Source organism: Leptosomus discolor, chromosome 6 (genome assembly GCF_034619465.1).
Source record: "Leptosomus discolor isolate bLepDis1 chromosome 6, bLepDis1.hap2, whole genome shotgun sequence".
Classification (NCBI taxonomy): Eukaryota; Metazoa; Chordata; class Aves; order Leptosomiformes; family Leptosomidae; genus Leptosomus; species Leptosomus discolor.
In genome coordinates this window covers 41,188,051-41,212,835 of record NC_141396.1, presented here as the reverse complement: position 1 = coordinate 41,212,835, position 24,785 = coordinate 41,188,051, and the positions used below count along the sequence as shown (strand labels likewise).

The following is a 24,785-nucleotide window of genomic DNA, read 5'->3' as shown; positions in this document are numbered from 1 at the left end:
TTGGGGACAGCTATTCATGGCATACTTTAGAGAAAACATTTTGTCAGCTACTTCACATCTGTATGCAACAGTAGTTGTACTCTTAAGTCATGTGCAGTCCGGGCATGTCAATTCTACACTGAAAGTGAACCTCAAGCCCTACTCCTGGCTATAGCCCTATGAACAAGTAATATAATGCTGTCAGTTTAGAACTCTAATTTGCTGGGTGGTTTGTTTTTTAATAGCAAACAATGTATTTGGGACAAGCTCTGCTTTTTAAAATTACACATCATCATATACACACAGTATTGAGAATTTATTGCAACTCTGGTTTCCTCTGTCATGTGTAATGTCTGTTTTTAAAACATTGTAGGTACTGAGTATTCAAGTAAAATTTCCTAACAGTTATTGACTTTTTTTTAAAAAAGTGTGCAAAACTGCAAAATTCATTGTAATAGAATGTGTAAGGTCAAAGGGGTGGAACAGCTGACAAAGGTTTGATTGAATAAATGCATCATATCTTCAGAACAAACACTAACCTGGAGAATCTCCAATTGAAATTTCCTGTGCACCATCACAAAATATTTTTGTATTAACGAGAAAAAAGCTTGCAAGGCAGCACACGAAGTATTCACAGCAGGAATATGATTGAAAAACTAATATAAATGTAAGATGTTGACGGATGTATGCACTAATAGCATCTGACTTTTAGCACTGGCCTTGATTACACAGGAGATGGAGCAGCCATTACAATTCAGGAAAAAAACAATAAATCATTGTCAAATTTTTTAACAATTTGTTTCAAGCCCATAGTTTAGTTGATAGCCTCCACATTTGTATGGTTAAGTCATTGTTGCTGTGTTTCCTTTCTGTGACCCCAATATTTTTTCTCCCTTCATTTGTGGGTCTTTAGGATGTTGTGAAGGTTCATTCCTGTACCCCTATACAGAATCACTCCCTCTAGCTGCCTTTTCTAGCACCATTACACTTAAAAAAATAAAATGCACAAACAACGAGCAGTGACAGCGGCGACTCTTCAATTGTCCAGGATGAATTACGGTAGCATGCTAAAGAAAGGTGCATGTAAGTAGCTGGATATGGTACACAGGCCAAGCTCCAGCAGACTATATTCCTTTCTGAGCATTACTTTCCATCCCCCATCCAAAATACATGCATTAGAATGTAGTAAAACCTTCTAGAAACATCTCTTAGCCAACTGCAGACTTTTCTGTTGCCACACAAGTGCAAAAAAGGGGCAGGATGTGAACCTGTATATTTTCGGAACTTCGTTTGGTGACAGAACACAAAAGGAAAAATTCCTACGCATACACATTAGGTCTGTCTCCACTTTTATAAAACTGGAATAAAATGGGAAAGTGCCATGTTTATAGTTCCTAATTGAAGTTTTAATGTCCTTTTGACACAAAAAGGTATATACATATCAGACCTACGTAACCTTTTTTCTTTTTCCCAACTGGACAAGTGTCAAACCCTGTAGATTTATAGGGCAAAACAAGATTGGTCAGGAAAGAATTATTCCTATAATTGGTAATCTGACACTATGTCCTTCTGCCATTTAAAAAGGTCCTTTTTTTTTTTCAGTTTATTCAAGTTTGCCACTCTTCGTGGTTGGTTTTTTTTTTTTCTCTCCGATAAAAAAAATATTCAGACTTTTGTAATCTGCGTATGCTGATCTTCATCAAAAGGTTCATTCTCTGGATCAGAGTCAGTGGTGTCAGAGTATCTATAATGATCAGGTTCATTGTCACTAACATCTGGTGTTACAGAAGTTGAACTGCTAGCCTCTGGATTTGATGGCTCTTCTACTGTTTTTGTGAAAAATAGCTTCACCTGGGAAAGAAAAAAAAAACAACATTTAAAAAGGGAACTTGGACTTTAACCGACCACAGGTAACAATGCAATTTTTAACAGCATGGCTCCTTTTGCTACACTGAATCACACAAGTGCTCGTCTCTCTACCCCAGAATGAAGGAAACAAAGAAAGAGTTCTTCTGAGGTTAGCCAGCCTCTCACCACCACCCCTGACAAAATAAAGAACTGGCAAAGCAGCAGGTTTTTCAAGCCCAGCTGAAGGAGTTCTGCATATCTGCACCAACCACTGGTACTCTTCAGTTCCAGCAGCAGGACATACCACTGCGGCCGGCCATGCCACAGTAAAGCTTTGTGACTGTCCTACCTTCTAGACCTCCGCAAGTACAATAAAAGGTGGTAATAAGAGCACGCAGGGATGAACAAAACACTGTGGCTGGTGACTTGTGTGTGTGTGTGTGTGTATTAAAAGTTTGATCCAAGCAACATTCCAGAAAGCAACTCTGACCATTACCCTCAAACGAGCACTGCTGGGGTCTGATATTTTATGAGCAAGTCAGAAAAAGCTGAAATTCTTAAAAATGCCTTTTTCATTTTTAAAAACAGCACTGGCAATGGCTCATACTCCTCCAGGCTAACCTCACAGGTTAAGGCATTCCCATGAAGCAGGCACCTCTGCAAATCAAGTCAGGAATTACTATGTAAAGCTTAGAGCTCATGGCAATGCAGCTGGTACAGGAAAGTTGGCACCTGGGTCTCTGGGTCTCCTCCTACTCGTCTCTAATGGCTTTGCTAAATATCTGAAACAACCCAAAGCCTTTACTCCCAGTCTCTCAACATCTACTGACTTCTCCAAAAGCAGATAAACTTACAAAGGTAGAAGCTTTGCTAAGTGGTGGCAATACTAATACAGGAATTCAATTTCTACATAGACAGCAGTTTCAAATGGCTCCTCCATAAAGCAAGACAGACAAATCAGATAACGTCATGCAGCTTTTCAGCTTTGTTTACACATAATATATACTGACCTTGAAGTTTGGAGAGAAATATCTGTTGGCTTTGTCTTTATTTGCTTTGTCTAGATCATTTTTTGTTAATGTAAGGATTAAATATTCCTTATCATTATCTGAGCGCTCTGTACTGAAAATACCATCAAGTTCCTGATCTGCAACTAGACTTCCATTTTCTACTTTGTCTGAATTTTCATCCAGTCCTATGAAGAATGTATTTACCCAAAAGTGAAACATTTTGTCCTGGGGAAGGAAGAACACAAAGAACAAGCTTGCTTTAGCATTCACTAGTGGCACATGAATTAAGACCAATATCATCATCTGGTCAAAACGAAATTTGTAATATCAGACAAAACATGTTTGGACAGCAGTACGTCATTGGTTACATTGCTTGCAAAGACACTTTCACCAATTCTCCTGCACAATACGCAAAACTCTGCATTAAGCAAACTCAATTTCAATCAATTAAGCTTTCAGAAGTCACGCCTTATCCAAAGTTGGTTTTAAAACACACCTACAAAAAAAAGCAGATGACAATAAATTAAACAAGTGTGTAGCTTGTAATCACAAGTCATAGATTTTTTTTGCTCATACCTTGCCAAGCAGGAGCCAAACTCTGACAACCTGTGAGAACCAGCTTACAAGACTGATATTTATCAATAGAGAACATCTTCCCCCCACAGCTTCCTGCGTAACAGAACACTTTATTTTTATACAGAAATAGCTGTAATTGAGCAAAGACACCCTACAAACACAGAACTCTGTTCATAGTGGATTCATTACTGCTTTGCAGAGATGGTTTCTACCAGTGAGATGTTTGCTGACCAGTATTAAGAGAAAGTCAGACTCTGAAAGTATCTGCTGTCCTGCTCAACAGGAACTTTTTAATGAGAAGATGACGCATTGGCAGCTGAAGTATATTCAACTTCAGCAGAACTTGACAGATGACCAGCTGGAAAGGTGTAAGTTAGATTATCCACTATAACACTGCAACAGGTATACTTGCAGAAAGAGGCAAAATATAAATGTATCAGTGATTTTAAAAAGCCACCGGAGAACCAGCTAGTATTGGCCAGCATGTTACATACTTATTGTCATGACTACCAGGGTTGTTGTGAGTTTCCATCTCCATCTGTGTTACTGAACAAGCAGCAATGCTTTGCTCTTGGCTAGACAATCTCTGAAGATGATATACTCAGGAAATTCACCTTTAAGTTCTCAGCTAAATAGCTCTGTAGGATGCACTGAGTGCTCTTGGTTTAGTTCTCCATCACTTGCCATGCTTCTGTCAGTTGAGTGTTGATGTTTCCAAGATCAGCTACCATTAGCAGATTGGTCCTCACTAGCACATTAAGCACTTCATCTGACACTGAGCTACATTTACTTCATCCTTACAAATTAAACCACCTATCTGACTTCCAATTTGAGTTTTCAGGCAAAAGATCCAAAATGTGAAGTCTTCCCACAACAGTCAGTAGTATCTCTGCTTCTCTGTTAAAACTGCAGGGGTGACAAAGCTAGCACATACCAGAATCTAACATTCCTTGATATTATACAGGACCAGAACACAAATCGACTCCTCCTGAGCTAATTTACATATTTTGGTTTACCAGAGAGATCTAATTCCAATTTTTTATTGGAAAATCCAGGTCCTGCTCAATCTTCCTAGCTATTCACCTCTGCTGGTAAGCCGGGGAACAATCTGAGGGGGAACAGAAGTGGTTCTAACATGCACCATAGAGCATGCCTCTCTGCTGAAGGCAATTCGGCACTGACAAAATATCACAACATTCTCCTTGGCCAATGAGAAAGGGGGAGGGAAGAGCTAGACCATATCTTAACTTAAATACTTCTCCCTCACAAATTAATAAAAAAATGTAAGCACACAGATACTGGGAATCCAGAAGCGTCTGATGAAACAGCTTCTACCTGCCTTCTCTACCAAAGGTCAGTAGACCATTTTCAGTATTTTAGGTAAAGCACACAAAACCAGTTCCAGCTTGTGTGCATTTCTGTAGGCACTTAAGAGACCTCCAACCTCTAAGGACATGCAATGGCAAAGACAATAAATAATTCAGTCAGAAACACTTCTGGTAGTAAAGAAGTTATCCACTTCAACGCATGCCCCTCCGGTACCCATGAAGTTACCTACCAAATTAACATGCTGTAATTACAGCTGTCGTGGGAGACTAACAGATGTTTGCCACTGACACCAAGTCCCTTCAAGCCATCACATCTATGAAGAAGCTTGTAAAGTGGCAGTCGTTAGGTTCCTGCCAGACCCAAAGTGCTCATATAGTTAGAACCCTCTTTGTCCTCACTAACACTACCACAGAAACTTTAAAAATGCCCACTCCAAGATCTGGAAGTAGAGGAAGAACATCCTGGGCAAGAAGGTGGATTCTACTATAATGCTCCAACAAGTCATCAGCCTGCCTGCTGATATCTCATGAAGAAAGGGGCAGCAGGCAAAAAAAACATCAAGATTTCTTCAGGGTAACCTGGTCCAGGCTCTTCCTATGCCTAGATGACGAGTCCCTCAAAAGTTATATAGTCCTCCAAGGAGATGAGATGGCTACTCCTGCCCAAACCAAAAGACCAATTCAGGTCAAAACAGAAACAACCCATGGCATCAGATTTCCAGCTACAGAACAGGAGGGATTTGGAGTCCAGGTACCATCTGCAATAAACATCAGGAAAAGGCAAGCCTGAGCTGATGTTTCCAGCACACGAGCTCAGTAAGGAGGTGGATATACCAACCTGCAGTCTCACCACTGGTGAAGAGGCCATCCTTCCAGTAAGGGTTTAGAGAGTGCATTTCTGCACCACGACCACAGTCAAGGGAGATCCCACCTCTTGTAGCTAGGGTGATGGTACTACTATGTTTTACCCTTCCAGGGGACCGCAATGCAGAAGCAGCAATGCACTTTGGTGCTGGTCCTCAGAGACACCCATGACACCTCCAGTGAAGTCAGCAGAGTAGGGGACAAAGCTGATGGATGGAAAATGGCTTACACCAACAGTGCTAAAGCAGCTTTGGAGGAAAGTCGTGCCAAAGCAAACAAGGCCACTGGATGTAAGCCAATGCCAGCAGAAGCAGAAGGCATGGTCTTGTCATGCCTCACCTCAAACTTCATCAGGTGGAGCAGAACCAGGAAGGATTTACTTGGCACTTAAGGGCCTGCCTGGACAAGCAACTGCGGGAACTCAACTTTACTGAGAGAGTCTGGAGAAGACAAGACAGATGACAAACTTCTCACTAGACATCTTTTAATCTGTTTTCCTTGGGATAAATTTGCAGAAGTCTTCAGGGACTCAAACTAAACAATACAACTTGGCTGAGCTGGCCATTTACCCTTTTATCTCTCTCCAGCTTTTTAAAACATCAAGTTATTTTCCTTCTTTTCCCACTACACTAACTTAATTAGCTTAATCAACTAAGCTCATGGGTACTGGAACATGGCACGGCCACTCAAATTGAGGGAAGATTTGGTCATGTTTTTTGGAATTAGCTCTTAAGGTTGATAACTGTCACTGCTTTCACTGGAAAACAAAACTCATTATTCAAAGTGAGGATTCAGCCAGCATCAGACTCCAAGATATTTCACGAGAGACAAAGAAAGTTGATGGAACATGGGCCAAAGACAGGAATTTAAAAAAATCAAGGCATGAACAGAAGTTGGGCTTTCTATAGCAAATCAGAATACCAGATCAAGTGCTCACAGGAACACAATTTAACGAATAGGCTTCTCAAAACGAGTATTAGCTAGAGGCTTTTTTGGAACATGTTTTGCTTCACTTCCAGTTACATTACAGGCAACTGCCTTAAAAAAAAAAATCACAGATGTATTTCTTCCCATAACCAAATCTGCATTATAAAATCTACAGTGCAGTATCAGACACTCGAGACAGAAGCTGATTTAATCACACTATTTTGACATATAATCCCTACCTCACACAGCTTTTCAGTTCTCAGACTGACAGAAAAAAAAATATTCCTCACTCAAAAGCCGAAATCTGCCTCTAACTGCAGACTGACATCCAAATCAAAGATCATTTAAGTCATCAGCTAGGAGTTCCTGTATCCTCCTGAGAGTTTAATTTTGCAGAGAGATCTACAGGCACTCATAATCACTTTGCAACAGCAGCTAAGGGTTTTGGAGATGCTCTCCGGCAATCACAAGATGCAGGTCCTGTTTCAACCTGTTCCATGCTGGCCTCGCAGCCTCCCCATAGTCATGGCTGATGGAACTTCTTCTACCGTTTTCAGATCAACAGATAAAGTCTTCTGACGTTTTCAGAGTTCATTCTTCAGTGCTTGCTAAACAGCAAATCACCCAAAGTCCTCCTGAACCGTGTAGCAAAAGTTCTCATCTATATGGACTGAATGAAATGGCATACCCAACAGCTCAGACAATGCTGTCAGCCCTGCCTACGCTAGAGTCTGGGTATAAACCAGCAACGACTCTTACAAAAAACCTCAATGTTTCCCTCCCATCTATACTGGGAGGACTCCTGAAAAGGTCTCCTTTATCCCCAGGCTCTGCAGGCAGGAAGATTATGAGATCTGCATTATTTTTAAATAGACCCTCACTGAACCAAGTGATAGAAGGATACTCTGAAATACTTTAAGATTACCATGTCAACATCAATAACTGGAAGAAAAAGGCTTCACATAGATATATGGAAGTAAACATAGAGAGACTACAGCAGCAATCTGAGATGGAAGAATAGCCAAGCTACAAGTCAGAGAAACAAAAACCATGCTCAAAAAAACCCCCAAATTACTAACTTATATCCGTCAGAAATTCATATATAATAACGGTACTCTAGCCTCAAGCCATTCTGATACCATATGAGCATGCATTTCATTCTTGAAAGGAAGTAGCTACATCATACTGAAGAAATGGTCCAAGAATAAAGTAAACAACTTTATTAGACAAGAAAAGACCAAAAGTTGTGGGCTTACTAACTGATGCCAGGTGTCACAGATTATGGAAGAGACGAAACAGGGTAACTTCTTCAAAGCAGTCACCCTCTTACCTACATCTTCTCACCAGCATCAATAATCCTTTGGCTGAGGTCAGCTCTTGCTAGCCATTGAATCTGGTCAAATTAAGTTTTGCCACTAAAAAAAACACCAGGACACTCGACTACTTTAAATTTCAAATTGACAGTGCAACGCTAGGTGCTTAAGGTCACTTGGTCATTCCAGTTTGTTTCATGTACAGTAATTTTATCCAAGAGCAGCTTCAAAGTTGAGAAGGACCCTTCATACTAGAAAGTTCTGCAGATAACGCTACTGTTCTTCAGAGGATTAAGAAATTTGAAGCAAATTTACATGTGAGTGAATGTGGAGCACTTCATCTGAGATCAGTTGTATCAAACACCAAACTAGATTCAGCAGAACACAGAAGTTTCCTTTATCTCCAGAGACAAGACATAGCCTTTCTCCATCCTGAGGCCCACAACGGATCAAGAATTACACTTGCTTGGGTTTTCCAATTCAGTTTCTTAAAGAAATTTAAAGTGCAGATTGGTAGATATGTGATGCCTTTAAGTGTCTGCAAGAAAACTTGTTTACCAGCTACCTGTAAATCTCCTAACAGAAAACCTTGGAAGAGCAAGAACCAGTGACAGGAAACAGACCTGTAATTCCAGCTTTCATAAACATGCCTGAATAAACCAGAATCTCTGAAAGATAAGATCCTGCTACTCCTAATTATACAGTTCCTCATTAATTAGGTGACCACTGCACAGAGCTGATTTTTCTCCAAAATGCGACACGTCTCCACAGTGGAAGGCCCTCTTTTGGGGTTTTCAGTAAAAACTGCACAGGATCAGTTTATCTAGAAAAGGAACAGGCACAGTTGTGGGACACTTGTTCAAAGAAATGTGTTCAGCTTCATGCCAAGGTAAGTTTTCTGCCACAAATATTCACCTTTGCCCTATTCCCCTCTTAAGTCACTTTATATAACAAGTTGTCAAAAGGATCATGTGGAAAGATGTCCTCTAGTGCCAAAGCACGTCAGAAATGGAATATTTCACTAATTCTCAATACGAAGATCTCAGCAGCAGTTTCGTAAAACAGACTAACATGCTTACAGCCAAGAGGATCCACGGATCCAGTCTCAGATGCCCTCAATTTGTGTCTGCATTTACAGTAGAGCCAACACATGTGGTCCTACCAAAACTGCGTAACACCATATACCTGCTTTCTTTTGGCCTCCACTCTTGGCACAAGGTTGAAGGCAATCAGCCACTAGATTCAACAGATTTTTGAGGCAGATTATCAAGGCGGTTTCTTTACAAAAGACTTCTGTCTGGTGAAGGGACAGTTTCTAACTCTCAGAAAAGCTTGCAGATGTGGAAAGAAGGGCTTTCACCATCTCAGCATTTTGTGGCCCTAGCAGTCCAAAAACGCTGACAAAAGGAGCATCTCTGCACTACCTGTAATCCACAGAACCGGAATAGTTAGGGTACTTGGTAAGAACGGACAAAAAGAAAAAAAAAAATCAACCAGCTGCTCAGAAACTACAAAGAGATTCTTAAGAAATGAAACCATGGCTGATATGACACTCTGAAATGAAACTACAGCATAGTAACACGCCTGCTGCGTTTCTGCAGACAATTTTACACACTCCTGAAAACAGAATTTATACTACAGAAACTGTACGTGGTAACAAGGAGCTCTAGTTTATGCCGTCACTGGATCTCAGTGCACTCTCTACAAGTAAAACAAATACAAGAGTTGATTTCTGGTGCTACAGGGCTAAGATCCAGCACCTGAGCTGCGCACAGATATTTTGGGGGCTTACTCAGGGAGGGGCAGTGCACCACAATGCTTCCTACAAAGTCTGTTTGCAATCCACATGTTACTGAAGATGGTAAAGAAATGGCAAATTCACAGTTAAGATAGGACAGAGCCTGCACAAAACAGGGCCTTGTCTCAGATGTTTGGGGTTTGTTTCATCTCCTCCCTGCATCCCTCATGTCTAACCCACAGTACTTATCTGGGTGCTCCTTTAAAAGTCTGTTCTCAAAACTGGCTCCTGTGCACTGCAGTTTTAAATGTCAACATTTTTAACGTTGCTTAAAGTAGAATTTCTATTTATAAAATGCTTTGTTTTACAGTTCTCTATTGCATATAGCCACACTGACCAACTAAAACATCTCATTAAACAGGCAGAAGAAAGTATTCCCATTAAGAAACTGTTTAAAAACTTTTGCAGACATCAGCACATAGCAAACAACAGAATACATTTCCAGCTAGTGAAATTACACCATTAAACTAGTTAACAATACCTTATAACTGAACAAGCCCACAAAATATTGTGCACATGTATTTACACACACATTTAGTAGGCACAACCTGTGTGCACAGCTATAACAGACTGTGTTATCACTCTTTGGTAGATGAAAACTAGCTGCATAAGCACCAGAATTAACGCAACTCAGCGATGAGGCATTCATCTTTAAGAACCCGCTGACTTCGGTGTCTAAGTAAGTTTTAGATTATTTTTTTCCACAATTGAGACACTGATAAAATTCTCAGTTCTGAGTAAATTCTCTAAACATCTAATGTCAAGGCATTGCAGCTGGAAACCAAGAGACATCTGAAGAGATTGCAGAGATACTTTTACAAGGTGCGTAGGAACTCAGTTATCTCGGAAATCCAACCAAATTTGACAGATGGGTAGAAATCAACCAACAACACACAGACAGGATATTCTGTGCCTGCTCAAACCTTAGGAAAATTTAGTGAAGAAAACAGCTGGAGTTAACTTGCTCAGTATGCAAGTCTATTTTTAGAATGAGAATGTTTCTTCCTCAATTAGATTACTCACTACTACCGAAACAACTGCAATACATATCCAGTATAATATTTACCCAACCTTTGTACTTAATCTCACCAACTCTCAAAATACCCAGCTTTCATTTTGTGGTAGACACTCTCCTTGGGAAAACTAGACATCAAAGAATTAAATACCGTGATCATCCATCACTGAAGAATAACCAACATCCCAGCCTGCATCAGGACTGGCTTGACAACATTCTCCACAAAAGTGAGAAAACCAACCTTTTTCAACATCTTGTTCTGTTTGTGGAAAAATTCCACTTTGATATCACCGCATACTGGCAAAGGCTGAGGGAATTCAAAGTACATATACTTGTCTTCACGTCTTGAGGGTCCTGAAGGGGAGGTGAATATCTTTACCTTTAGCTGGTACACCACGAACTGAGGATCTGCATGGCAAAATAAAGTGTTACTTCGTAAGAAATGCCTTAAAGTGTCAACAAACACAACATTAGTATCAGAATCACAATCATGAGCTAAGATACTTTGAAAGTTAAATAAACATTAAGAGTTAAGGACCACAGAGCAAACTTCATTAGACATTACTGGAAACAACCTAACAGATTTCTGTCCTTTGTAGCAATACTCATAGGCAGCCATAGGGTTCCTAGAAAATTGCTGTTTCTTTTCAATAAGAAATGACTAAATGAAGTGACAGCTTCTTGACTTTTCCTTGCATATTGCCTCTCGTGTCTATTATATGGACACAACTGAGGGGTTTTATTATCTCTCTCTCTTTTGAGTTGCAGAGTGGGCAGTGATGTCAGCACAAACTGATTTCTACTCTTACACAAACAAAACTATTATACCAACAAAATCAAGGACAAAATTTAACATTAATACATAAACCAACCAGCACCGACAGACTATACAGACACAGACTGTAAGTCTGTCCTGGACATCACCATGACCAAAAAAAGTGCCAGCCACAGTGTAACTTTCCAAATTAAATCTGCAGGGGTAACAGCTGAAATTATGATGTTTTTTAGGTGCAGCCAAAGCAGATTTTCATCAGAAATTGCCAGACACCAGCATGAAAGGCAGAAATTTTAAATGCAATTTATTCAAAGAAGTCTTTCTGCTTTTGCTCCCGACTCCTCTGTAAGTATCAGACGCAGACTGCTCTCTAGACAATGCACACTGAACCATACCCTGCCATAAAGTGCGTAGCCACCCTGAAATCACCCCTGCAGAGCTGTGGAAGTCCCTACCGAGCATGCCCATGATTTGAATGGCCTAGCCATAAAACTGCTACTTATCTCCCTCAAATCCTCAGAGCCATGAAATCTTGTCATCCCTTTGTTTTGCCCACTCTGCTCAGTCAAGACTTTAAACCAGAAGGAAAATAACAAGGAAGTTATCATGCGTTGGTTAAATTACTACCATTACAGTAGATAACATGATTAAAGAAGTAACACAGACCATTGATTTCACATTCTGAAAACTCCACAGAAACCGTAATAAAATATTGCAGTACACAAAGATGCTGAAGTTGACTGTTACTCTGTCTTCTCAGGTGCTTAGCAAATCTTCTGTTTATCCCAACATCCTACTGTGAAAATAGCGTGCTAACAGCCTGGTACAGACAAACAAGTTTATGCTCACAGGAGCAATTCATACTTGTAGCTTGATTTCACAAGTATAGCACAGTTTATCCAAAACATTAAATAAGTGGTAATTGCAGAAATCTGTAACCTCCACACCTCTACCCTAGAGGCAGAGGTTTTTCGGCAGACACTCCTCCCTTTCCTCCTCCTCGTCCTGTAAATACAGCTAGCCTGACAAGTTGCTTCATTGTTCCTTATGTGCATTACACGTTCAGGTACTGTCTTACAACAGCATTAATAGTGCAATTTTAATCAAAGCCACAGGAGGCACTGGAATTAATTACACATTGCAGTAATCCCCATAGCAAAACCATTAGAAAGACTTTCCACTAACAAAAAATGAACATGCAACACTAGGCAGCTACTGCCCTGTAACGCGGCCCACAGAAGGACAGAAGTGAATTTGTAGTTGTACTTCAAAGCTTCAAGGAATCTGCTGTTCTTTACTAACATGCTGTGTATCAGCAAACCAGAATAATTGTTTACAGGTGTATTAATACTTTATAAGCCTCCATATAAAGAAAAGTTTATTCCTGAGTTAATTAGATATTTACCCAGTTGAACCAATTTTTTTTTTAAAACATCACAGGAAGAATGACACCGCTGCATCTGAAGCCAACACGCCATTAAGCAAATGTTTTTCAGCAATTCATGTCTCCCAAGAGTTGCTATATTAAAAAAAGGGCTTTTTATAAAAAACGCAAGGAGCAAATATTGATATATATATTTATATGGCATCACTTATCTTCAAACCATTAAATATTTCCCAATTTAAAACTGTAGTAAGACAACCACACAAGTCCTTCACAGACTTCAACCTACTACACCTGGGAGGATGCTAGCAGATAGACCACACTAACCCAGCAGATTTTGGAATGTGAAGTGTTTAAATATGATCTTCTCCATCAAGATGTGCAGCTCTTCATGTCACGGAACAGGACGGTAACCGTCACATAACCAAACCAAATCCAAAGGCCGGTGCATTTCCTTATGAGAGCTAACGGAGGTTAACAGGGTGCTGGGTACTTACTGCAAGTTCCGCTGCTGAACATGGGAATTGTTTCAAACATCATCTTGTGAAACAGCAGTGCCACTGGTCTGTAATCCAGGTGATTCTTTAACAGGTAGCTATAGTAGTACACATAGCGTCTCTGACTGGGAATTGTCACTCCCTAAACAGAGGGAAAACAAATATCAAAAACCATCAAGACCATTTATTAGCATCACTAACAGAGCTCCTGCTCATTACCTCAGAATATAACTAAAAGCAAATAAACCACTAAAGCACCTGGAATAAACCATCACGATCTACGCTGAGTATACATCTGCAGCGGCTATGCTGGAGACTGGCATGCAGAGTAAAGCATCTATGCTGGCTGTACCTAGAGAACAGAGGAGGGCTGCACTGCTTTCTACTCTGCACAGAAGCCCACCTATGCAGGTTCTTAGTACAGTAGCTCATGACAATCCTCAGCAACTTCTTCACTGTGGACCATCCTGGGGACCTTAAGGACTAGCAAAGACATAATGCACCTCCAAAACCATTCCCAAAGAGAACTTTTGTACACATTCCCCTTTCCCCTAGACACATGTCTGTCCACATCTCTTGTACTCATCTCACAGAGTGTTTAAGAGAACATTTGCACACATTACCTAACATCAGACAATTAATTACCAACCAGTCCCCAGCACGAAACAAGCAGGACACTGGTGTTCCAGTTACATTAGTACATACCTCCAAACATCCATCTCAAGCAACGAGGCAAAGAATGCAGATTTTTCGTATCTTTGAACGTCAGACACCCTGAGGGTCATATAAAAGATGTTTTCGTGCTGCTGCTTTTTTTTTGGGGTGGGGAGTGTCAGACATTAAGCAGAAGGAACCTTGAACGTACTCTAATTTCTAAGCACCAATACAGGAAGTGCATTTCGACAGCAGTTTAAGTCAAAAGACTCTAATTGCGCTTGTTAATATCACTGTATTCAAGACTGAAGCTACCTTCTATTACAAAATGCCCTTCTACAATGTTTTCACAAAAAACAAAAGCGGAAAGTTTCATTAACATAGGCCCAATAGCCCAAACTGTTAAATGAAGGACTTCTCAGCTGAATCACAACTCTGAAGTAAACACTTGTTTTGAGAACATATAACCAAAGCATGTTTTTAGTACTGATTTTAAATCAACTTAAACTTCAAGTAAGGGAACAGTTTTAAAGCTCTTATAGCTAGTATTTTCAAGCAAAAGTGATAAAGATGAAAAATAACTTGATTTCCTAGAAAATGCATTACATGGATTATAACAACTTGCAACAGCATCAGTAAGTAAACTTTCATATTAAAACTAAATGTGAAATTGCAGTAAACTGGAGATAACAGGTTTTCACATATCAGTCTGAGCATTTGTCCTGGTTTGGGCTAAACCAGAACTAATTCTGGTTTAGTGGTTTAACTTTTCAGTTAAGTCTCCTCTAACTAACGGCACTTTCTGAAACAGCAGCCTGTTTTTCCAGACAGTGACTGCTTCTAGCAGTGATAAGGCCTGATGTTTATAACTAGTACCAAGGAATGGGATGCAGAGAGGCCCTTGCTTATACTTCTTCTTATAGCGACCAAGGTCACTGCTGAATCTTGTACTCTGTGTTGGGGTGCTGGATGTGAAAAGGGTCACATCTGCAGGGAGGAGCGAGCTGGACAGGTGACCCAAACCTGACCAACAGAGTATTCCATCCCATCTATGTCATATTCAGTATAAAGCTGAGAGATCACGAGGGTCTGTCTCTCTTCTTCGATGGCCGACATCTGAGGAGGACTCTGTCTGTTCTTCTGTTGTCGATCCTGATTCGTACATCCCTGAATCCAGTGCCTGAGTCCAGCTCCTGCATCCCATCCCTGTCTGCTGCCGAGTCCAGCCTGGGACTGCCCCAGTGCCAGCCCTGCAGCGTGGTGGTGACGTATTGTCATCAGGGTGGGGGGAGTTTGGTTCGGTATTGGGTTTGTATATATTTGTACATATTGTATATATTTCATTATTTCCTTATTCTTATTATTATCTTTTCTTTTATTGTTATTGTTTCATTAAAGCTGTTTTAGTTTTCTTTTCCAAACTGTAAAGTCTCTCTCCCTTGTTCTCTTTCCTTTTCTCTTTTGAGAGGGGAGAGGGGTTAGCAGAGAGCGTCTGTCATTTGTTAGTGGACAGCCCAGACTCAAACCATGACAGCATTTTGGTCATAAAACCCAGAACACAGTATTTCTACAAACTGTTAGTTCTAATACCTGCTTCACCTTACAACAGCCCTAAGCTAAGAGCAGCCAGAGTATTTTTAATTTAGTAAGCATCTATTCTGCACGCATGAAAATATTCACTTCCTGCCATTATTTAAAAAAAAGTTGATAATTATGTGTCCTTACAGCTGTTTCTAAGTTACACAAAAGACTTTTCCCTACAGCACTTGTACAATGACCTTCTTAAGTAGCCTTCTACACTGACCATGGTTTTGGTTCATATGTCAACTCAGTAGTTATCAGATCCATTTCTTAAGGGAGTTTTAAAGCTTGCTTCCCTGGTATCTGAGCTTCATGACTGAGAAAATCCCAGCCTCAGAGCAAAATATCAGTAACTTGCCAATGCTACCAATCAGAAGAAAACAATGCAGGTAAGGAAAATGCATCCTTCTCTGCTTCATGCCATAAAGGATACACCCCACAGAGAAACCCCAGCACACCTTATCAGGACAACCAGGGCTGGGACCAGAACGAAGGGAACGCAGTCACTTTTGTGGCTATATAAAGTGATAGTTGATCTCAAAGCAAAACCAGTTCTCAGCCAAGAGGGCAGTTTTATCGCTCCAGCCAGAGACTTTTATGCTCCGGAGGCAACGCCTATACCCTGAGATCCTAAGAACCAGCCTCACTGAAGCAGAACAGAAAGGTCTCCATTTTTCAAAGGTCTGATGTCAAAGTAGAAAACTTTCATAACAAGCTAATATTCAGAGGTGCAATCAACCCCCACTTTTACTCAAGAAGAATAAAGAACAGGGAAGCAGTTTAATTATTTTCTCCTCAAGAAGCTTACATTTCCCATCTATCACCATCATCATTTTTTTAATGGACATTAGATAAGCTTCTCTAGTCCCTATGCCAAAGTTTCACAGGGCACTGCCAAGCTGTGTAGACATCACAAAAATTGTCAGGTGCTGCTCCTGGTTCTCCTCTCAACGTAGCACGGGCAGTATTGTGAAGAACATACATTTTTGGAAGTACTATTCCCCCATTTGCTTTAATAACGTGCCCTACTGTGAGAGTAAAGCTAAAGCTGCAGCCTCAGAGGCATCAGGTTTAGCAGAGGTTATCACCTGAGTACGTCAAACAAACAGGCATCACAACTGATCAGCTCTGACACCTCAGAAACTGGATACCCACCCCACTCAAAGAGTCATTCTGAGACTTCCTCGCACAAAATAACTGGTTTCCACTTCCTGTTCAGTTATACCACTGTTAGGAGCTGTTCCTAAAAATACAACAGTATGACGGTCAAAGAATGCTCCTAAATGGATCATCTCCAGCACCTGAATAGTTGTTCCTAGCTGATACCTATCCATTGAATAGCCTATGCTTCCTTCTGAGTCTAATCCTCACCATAAAGCCCTTCAAGGCAGAAGCAGGAATAAATAAAGACCTTCTCCAGCTGTAGGAAGGCAAGTTGTCAGTCTTCATCATCACAGTAGTATTTCAGTGTCCATCTTAAGGAAAAAACAGGTGATAAGCTAACCATTTCAAACAGTGGAAGAAGCAGCTTTTTTAAAACACTTTTTTGGGGGTTTACTTTTCACCCAGCTCTGAAAATAGGCTGGACAATTACAGTTCTTTACCCAATTTCAGAAAACAGTTTGTCTCCCTTGGTTCAAAGAGAAAACAGAAATCAGTCCTGTTCTACTACAGCGATGGTGACTGACAGACACCACCATTTAGCCAATACTTTCTCATCTTCATCACTCCCGTCTGAAAATGTCACCCCCACTACGATGAATTATGGAAGTCAAAAGAGGCAGCTTATAGAGAGGGGAAAAAAACCTCAACAAACAACAGGTTTTGGTCAGAGATAAGACTTTTAGACTCAGTTCTGCAATGTCTTATTCCCTACTACCTTCCCAGGATGACAGTACATTAACAGACTATGTAGCAACTGTCAGCCTCATCTACAACTCTCACTTAATGTTGAAAAGGCCTCCATGAAGCTTCTTCTCCCAGCAGGCACTTGGGAAAAGCTTGGTACAGAAGTATTCAAGGTTGTTCTCTTGATCAATGCTTCCTCTTGCAATTAGACTCACACTTCCTGCTGGCATGGACTAAAACGCTCTTGAGAATCATTCTGTTATGCACATTAGTGGCAACAGAGATTTTACCTATACTATTCTGAGCAGCTATATACAAAGCATGCATCTTGTGCTTGCTTTGAACTAAGAAAATTTGGTACCTAATTAAAGACAGTTTTTTCATCATACTTATGTTGGTCCAGTAACAACACCACAAAAAAACCCCACCAAACAAACCCCAACAAAAAAGAAAAAAAAAACCAACCAAAAAACCCCAAACGTTTTCTTGTCCCTAGGTGCAAACAGTTCTTTCGATGCCTCATTTGAGTTCAGGAAGTCACTTATATAAAGATGTGGTGAAGTGTCAAATCGGAGAGCAGCACTTGACAGGTAACACTGAAATATGGATCACAAGGGAAGAAAAAGCTCCCAGAACCAGCACTGAAATACCTGTTTATAAACACTACTTTAAGGATTATGTGAATCACTCGCAAAAAACCCAACTCTTCCAGTAGAGACATTGAAACCAAAACAAAGTTGCTGGTTACAGACAGTATTTATAGTGAAGCTAAACAAGGCTCTCACTATTCCTGTTTACCAAGTTCTCCGTTACCTCAAACATACCAGAGGTACCATCAGGGTACCAACGAACACCTAACTGACCTTACCCTCATCACACTAATGTGCAGGAACACCACCCTCTTTTTACAAAAGGGAAACTGAGATACAGCATGCTTCACCATCTATTTGTGCAGGTTTGTAGTTTTCATGCTATTTTATCTGGCTCTTTAGATAATCTTTACTCCTGCTGATAATCTACACCGTTTACTCACCACACAGCTCATTCCTATTCACTATCATGCACTCTTACCAAAAGCCATGAAGTTTTGATGGGAAACCTTAACACTGTCTCTGCTCTAGTGTTACACCACAACTACCTCCTCAGCAGTACTTGGAATAACAGCTACATCTTGTAAAGAAAGCAAACTAAGAAGTTATTTGTTCCTTCCAATGAACAGCCAACCTCTAAAATTCCTTATATGACATTTGTGCTCTCAAGAGCCTTTAAACATGAAGCTCTGCTTGTTAGAAATCTACACACTGTGAAATGAATACTTTATGCAAATAAGTACAGGAACACAGAGCACTCTGTACTTGAGTAGGCTGAAACTGGCCTGCCAGGATGATTCCTCTGGGCTGCTCTACCAACATACACAGGGCAACAAGGGAAGATGAGCAGGGAAGCTTGCTGAAGTGACCTTGCAAGTCACACCTTACTATATGTGGAGAAGATCTCAAATAAGGGGGTTAGATTCCCTTTAATGAGGCACAACCATACCAGAAAGGTCCAACATACAGTTACTGTTAAGTATGCGTGTACCACCAACACGGTCTTAACAGAAAGCTCTTGCAGCCATGAACATGTTTCTCTGAAAAGAGACCCTCCCGTTTCTCCTCAGGAGAAGTACAAGAAACTAAACAGCAGCACCTCATGAAGCAGGCTCTGAGGCAGCCAATGTCTAGGCTTAACTGCCATTTTATTGAAAAGGGGCATCCAACAACAGACACTTCCAGTAGGGATATTCAATAGTAACACACACTCTAATGACTTTTTCCAAACACCACCACAGAAGTTTAGAGAACCTGAGGAGATGAACAACTCATCCATTCAGGCAAAACAAACTAGAATAATCCTCTTATTTGGGCTGAAAATGCTGAGTAAGAAAGTTCACTCATCAACTGCCCATTCGATGCAACACAGCAGAATGCTATTTAAAAGACTATTTAAAATAAACTGTCCAGACCTTCTTGAACAGGAGATGGAGAAACCAGACTGTTTTAGTGTTGTGACTAATTGCTACTGTTGCTTAGGAAAGCTTTTCCATTTAGAACAACTACACTGATCCAATAATGTTAAAGCTAAACCAAACCAGGTATCACAACTGATGGAAATTATTTCTTAAAGGGTCTGACTATTCAATTTACCTCAAGCAGGAAAAGCAAAAAGATACAGGTAGGAGAACGAAGAACAGAAAATAGCTCACCTTCTTGTCTCTGGTCCTCACTTCCCCATAGAAATCTAAGGCTTCTTGAGCCTTTAAAAACTTGCCTCGATGCAACAAATATGCACATATCATCACACCAGTTCGTCCCTTTCCAGCTTTACAGTGGATTGCTGCAACATGATTGTCATCTTCACTGAGCCATTGGTCAAGATCTTCACAAAAAGGTTTGATAAGCTCTAACTGTGGTGGGTTATGGTCTTCAAAAGGGTACTGTGCAACTGCAATGAGAAGAAGTAATTTATCAAAATCTCAAAAGGAAATTAAGGCAAGCTCAACTAGAGAGGTCAATTGTGACATCCATGCAAAAAATTAACTTTCTAAATACCGCCTCGTCTTAGATATAGATATGCAAATTTTTATTCCGATATTATTCAGCAATGTACTTCATATTATATGCGTTGCAGACATTTCTCTAGTAATACAGAAGCAAGTATCCTGCTACATGATGAGACTATTTCACACCGCTACTGAAATGAGTGGCACAGACTGTATCTTACATCAGGGAATTTTCTAGAATTTAAGTACAAAGAATAACCTTGTGAAAAACATTATTCTAGCAATAATTAGACTACCTGCTAAGAGAAAACAGGGCCAGACCTCAGGCATGTCACTGATCAGACAATAGGAATTTTGCTGAAAAATTCTAAGCACAGTTGGGTCTATGTTGGGAACAAACTCTCAGAATTTGCTCAAAGGGGTTTTGAAACGAAACCCTGCAATTTCCATATTAAAAAAAAGGTAACCAAAAAAGAAATCTCATGTAAGGCACTTAAAATACTTAGGGGTTTTAAAGTCAAACCATGGAACAAAGTTGTCCTTTTTCATAAATATGGATATATAGACACACAAACTTTTTTTCCATCTAGAGACAGAAAGAATTTCAAGTGAGCATGCAGGAAATGAAAGAAACTTGAGAGTAAAAATTTAGCAATAAGCAGAGACAAGCACCCAAATCCAATCCTTTAACACCTCAGATACGACAACAAACAATGCCAGGCTGACTGGCAGAATTACATAGTGCTGTACTAGTTTCAACAGGAAAAAAGCACTTCATATAAAGCACACCCCAATTCATAGGATAGTTTGGGCTGGAAAGGACCTTTAAAGGCCACCTAGACCAACCCCCCTGCAGTCAGCAGGGACATCTTCAACTAGACCAGGTTGCTCAGAGCCCCATCCAACCTGACCTTCAGTGTTTCCAGGGATGGGGCTTCTACCACCTCTCTAGGCAGCCTGTCCCAGTGCCTCACCACCCTCACAGTAAATAACTACTTCCTTATATCTAATCTAAATCCAGCCTCTTCCAGTCTGAAACCATTGCCCTTTGTCCCATCACTACACCCCCTGATCAAGAGTCCCTCCTCACCTTTCCTGTAGGCCCCCTCTTAAGCACTGGAAGGTCACTAGAAGGTCTCCCCAGACCTTTCTCTTCTCCAGGCTGAACAACCCCAACTCTCCCAGCCTGTCCTCACAGGGGAGGTGCTCCAGCCCCCTGACCACCTTCGTGGCCTCCTCTGGACCCGCTCGAGCCAGTCTGTGTCTTTCTTGTGCTGGACGCCCCAGAGCTGGATGTAGCGCTACAGGTGGGATCTCCACACAGCAGAGTAGAGGGGGAGGATCACCTCCCTCGACCTGCTGGCCACACTGCTCTTGATGCAGCCCAGGATACGATTGGCTTTCTGGGCTGTCAGTGCATATCACTGGCTTATATTCAGTTTTTCATTGACCAAAACCCTGAAGTCCTTCTCCACAGGGTTGCTCTCGATACTGTATTTGTGCTTGGGATTGCCACGACCCAGGTGCAGGACCTCTCACTTGGCCTTGCTGAACTCAGTGAGGTTTGCACAGGCCCACCTCTCCAGCCTGTCCACCTCTTTCTGGATGGCCTCCCTTCCCTCCAGCATGTCAACCGCACCACTCAGCTTGGTGTCATCGGCAAACCGGCTGAGGGTGCACTCAATCCCGCTGTCCACGTCACCAACACAGATGTTAAACGCCACCAGTCCCAATACCAACCCCTGAGAAATGCTACTCATCACCGGTCTCCACTCGGTTGATTGTGACTCTGAGTGTGACCATCCAGCCAATTCCTGATCCACTGAGTGGTCCATCTGTCAAATCAATATGTCTCCAGTTTAGAGACAAGGATGTTGTGTGGGAGAGTCAAATGCTTTGCCCTAGTCCAGGTAGATATTCTCAATCAACAAACTTGGGATCTTACAAATACGACTCTGGTTCATTTAAAAATTCTTAGCTAGAAACATCATTTCTTTTTCTGGTCTAAAAATGAATACATTTCACTTTTCGGCAAGTATTTGTATTCGTTTCATAAGTAATACTCTCTTGTTGCACACACAAGGCTCCTTTTGATGAACCCCCAAGGACTTAGAAGAGTAGAAGCAAGGGATGAAGTTATAGAACTGCTAAGTTACTGTAGCACAAGTCCAAAGCCTTTTGGAGGACTCAGCAAGGACAGATTATTAACTTGCAGCACAGATCACCCACTTAATCTCCCAAAAGACCAAACAGGGAAGCTCAATAAAGTGAATAATCTTTGCTAAAGAAGCAGCAAAGGTTAACGCACATGAACACACAGTAATAAATTCTTCCACACGGAAGATCCAAAGACTCCCCAAACAATCATTCTACGTGAACTTCCAGAGATGTCGCTTTTTGCAGTGCATCTAAACAAAAGGATGAATTTATTTAGAAACACCTAAGAAAAGAAGCTGCTAGGAGATGCCGCAAATTTGTCTGTACAACTTCTAGTCTATCTTAACTATATCCAGTAAGGTTCCCGTGAAAAGGAGAGACAAAGTAGTCCTGAAAGAAACGCCTGAAAAATCCCAAGTAGTAACAGCATGCTGAAGCTGCTCTCCAAGATTTGGAATCAAATTGCGATATTTTCTCCAAAGATGGAACGAGGAGCAGATGAAATGGGTGCCCTATGATGGTGCAGAGGGACTTACAGTCAGACTGCAACCTTAGGAAACATTAAGCTGCACAATCTTGCACAGGTCCTCCATGGATTTGCCTCCCAACACTGGAGCACACAGCATGTAAAACTCTTCCAATTACTCTCTCCAAGCTCCTATATGTTGCAAGAAAAATTCCATAGCACATAAAGAAGTGAAAAAAAAATAAAAAGGAAAGCCTGTGGCAAAGCAAAAGCCAATTTCCAGCATGCAGATACTTCAGAAACTGCAAAAACCCTAGACAGAAAGCTAGCGTCCCAAGAAGATGAAGAGCTTTCAACGTTTGGTTTTGAATTTGATGCAAGAGCATCCAAGTTGAATAATGAACTACTATGGTGTTTCATGCTAAGCGCACAGATAAGAAGTTCCCTTTGAAATTAATTCACTTCAGAAGATTTTAGAGTAGAACTGTTGTTCCTCTGCTAAGGAAAGTCCTGAGTTACCAATTTGGTTATATATGATAATTAATTCAGGGATGAAAAGAAAAAGATGCAACATGTAGCTCCCTACAACGGTGCTGTCTTACACAGAGGAGGTGTGAAAGGTGCTGTCACAAACATCATTTTGGGCTGGGATTGACAGCGAAGGGATCTGAGTACCCCCATAATAAAAAGCATAAACTAAAGCAAGCATATGTTCTGGACTTATTAGAAGCCCGTCCATTTAATTTACACCTTTTCTCCTCGTATCCTTCAAAGTATCGTTCAAGCAGATCTTAAAATATTTTCTTTTTTTTTTTTTCTTCTGGCTTGTAAGTATTGAATGAGGTTTCAGGACACTGCCATTCAACATTGAAGTGAAGAAGACTTCAACACGACAATTTCAGTCCTTCTATGTGCAGATATTAAAGCAGCCAAGTACATTTTGGTCATGTTCTAAACACCCTCTTTACAACTAGAAGAATGGTTTAAAACAATAATAACAATAAAAAAATAAGTTGATGCCTTGCTATGATGTGTATCAGCAAGTAAGGCCAAAATTTATTCATCACATACACACAAGTACTCCTTATCTACCCAGTCATTCTGAAGCATTGCATGAAGAACTACAAGCTGTACTACCATGCACAGAGATGTTCCTCTGCACAAAGAATAAAGGTAAACCTGTATTTATTTATTACCTGGGGAGTTAATACTGACAAAAAAAGGTCTATCAGCCTCCACTCGCCAAGGGTCTGATCAAAAGGAGCCCATAAAAGTTTCCCCACTAGTTCCGGCAGCTCTGCAAAGTGTCTAAGAACCAACACATCTCAAAGAGGTATCACGTGGGAATGAATTCTTTTATTTTTTTTTTTAAAAAAAAAACAACCACAACTGAAGGTTTGTTCCAGATCTTCAAAAAGTTGTGTTATATGAAAAGTGTTCTCCATTTTTATTCTAAGTGACACTGCTGCATAAAAACCAGACAGCTCTAAGCACATCTGAACTTTACAATAAGATGCACACTGAATTGAACAGAAACTTTTATATAACCCATTCTGCAAAAGTGTTTGCAACAGTAGACTTCCGATTGCCTTATAAGATCTTGATCTAGTTAACTGTCAGGAACATACTTTTCTCAAAGCATCAAGAATATACCAAGTTTCTTCAATGACTCAAAAAAATCTGACATCATTCCTTGTGACCAAATCTCCTACATTACTATTCATCAGCTCCTCCTTCCTACCTTCATTCAGAAACACTAAAGTTTAAAGAGAAGAACGCATACTGGACAGTAAAAACATACCTCTGCAGTTAAATTTGGCGGTGTCATAATGTCTTTCAGCACATCTAAAAAAGAAAACAGACAAGAGTTCAAGACAAGCCTCTGAGGCACTCCCAAATGTGTCACACCTTGGAACATACAGACCAACATTTGGAAAAATCATGTATACCCATCACCTTTATGATTTAAAACTATAGCCAGAGGTTACATACAGAAAAACTGTTCTGTTGCAGATACACAAAGTTACTCACTAAAATATCAGTTATTTTACTGAAAACCAATTACTTACCCTATGTTAACTGTAGTCCATCAGTATGTTTTAGTCAGTGTGACTGCCAATGGAGACATTCACACAAGTAATGCAATATACTATTACTTTTTAACGCTGTAGTGTTAACAGCTCCAGCTGCTTGACCAGCTTTATGCTCCCACACAAACACATG

General features: G+C 40.5%; 1 protein-coding gene across 3 annotated transcripts in view; it reads right to left on the bottom strand.

Annotated features, from left to right (window-relative positions):
• Positions 1–1,609: 1,609 nt before the first annotated feature.
• The window catches only part of PTEN (phosphatase and tensin homolog), a 49,012-nt gene continuing 25,836 nt past the window's right edge, over positions 1,610–24,785 (bottom strand). For 2 of the 3 annotated variants that reach the window (XM_086466724.1, XM_086466726.1), the window contains 6 exons: positions 24,364–24,407; positions 19,643–19,881; positions 13,315–13,456; positions 10,900–11,066; positions 2,838–3,062; positions 1,610–1,830 (listed from right to left, as the gene is read on the bottom strand). In XM_086466724.1, the coding sequence (XP_086322850.1) occupies positions 1,645–1,830; positions 2,838–3,062; positions 10,900–11,066; positions 13,315–13,456; positions 19,643–19,881; positions 24,364–24,407 (1,003 nt within the window). In that variant the 3' untranslated portion in view covers positions 1,610–1,644. Of the gene's footprint in view, positions 1,831–2,837; positions 3,063–10,899; positions 11,067–13,314; positions 13,457–16,960; positions 16,984–19,642; positions 19,882–24,363; positions 24,408–24,785 lie in introns of those variants that run through there. The other variant, XM_086466725.1, reaches the window with a different exon arrangement.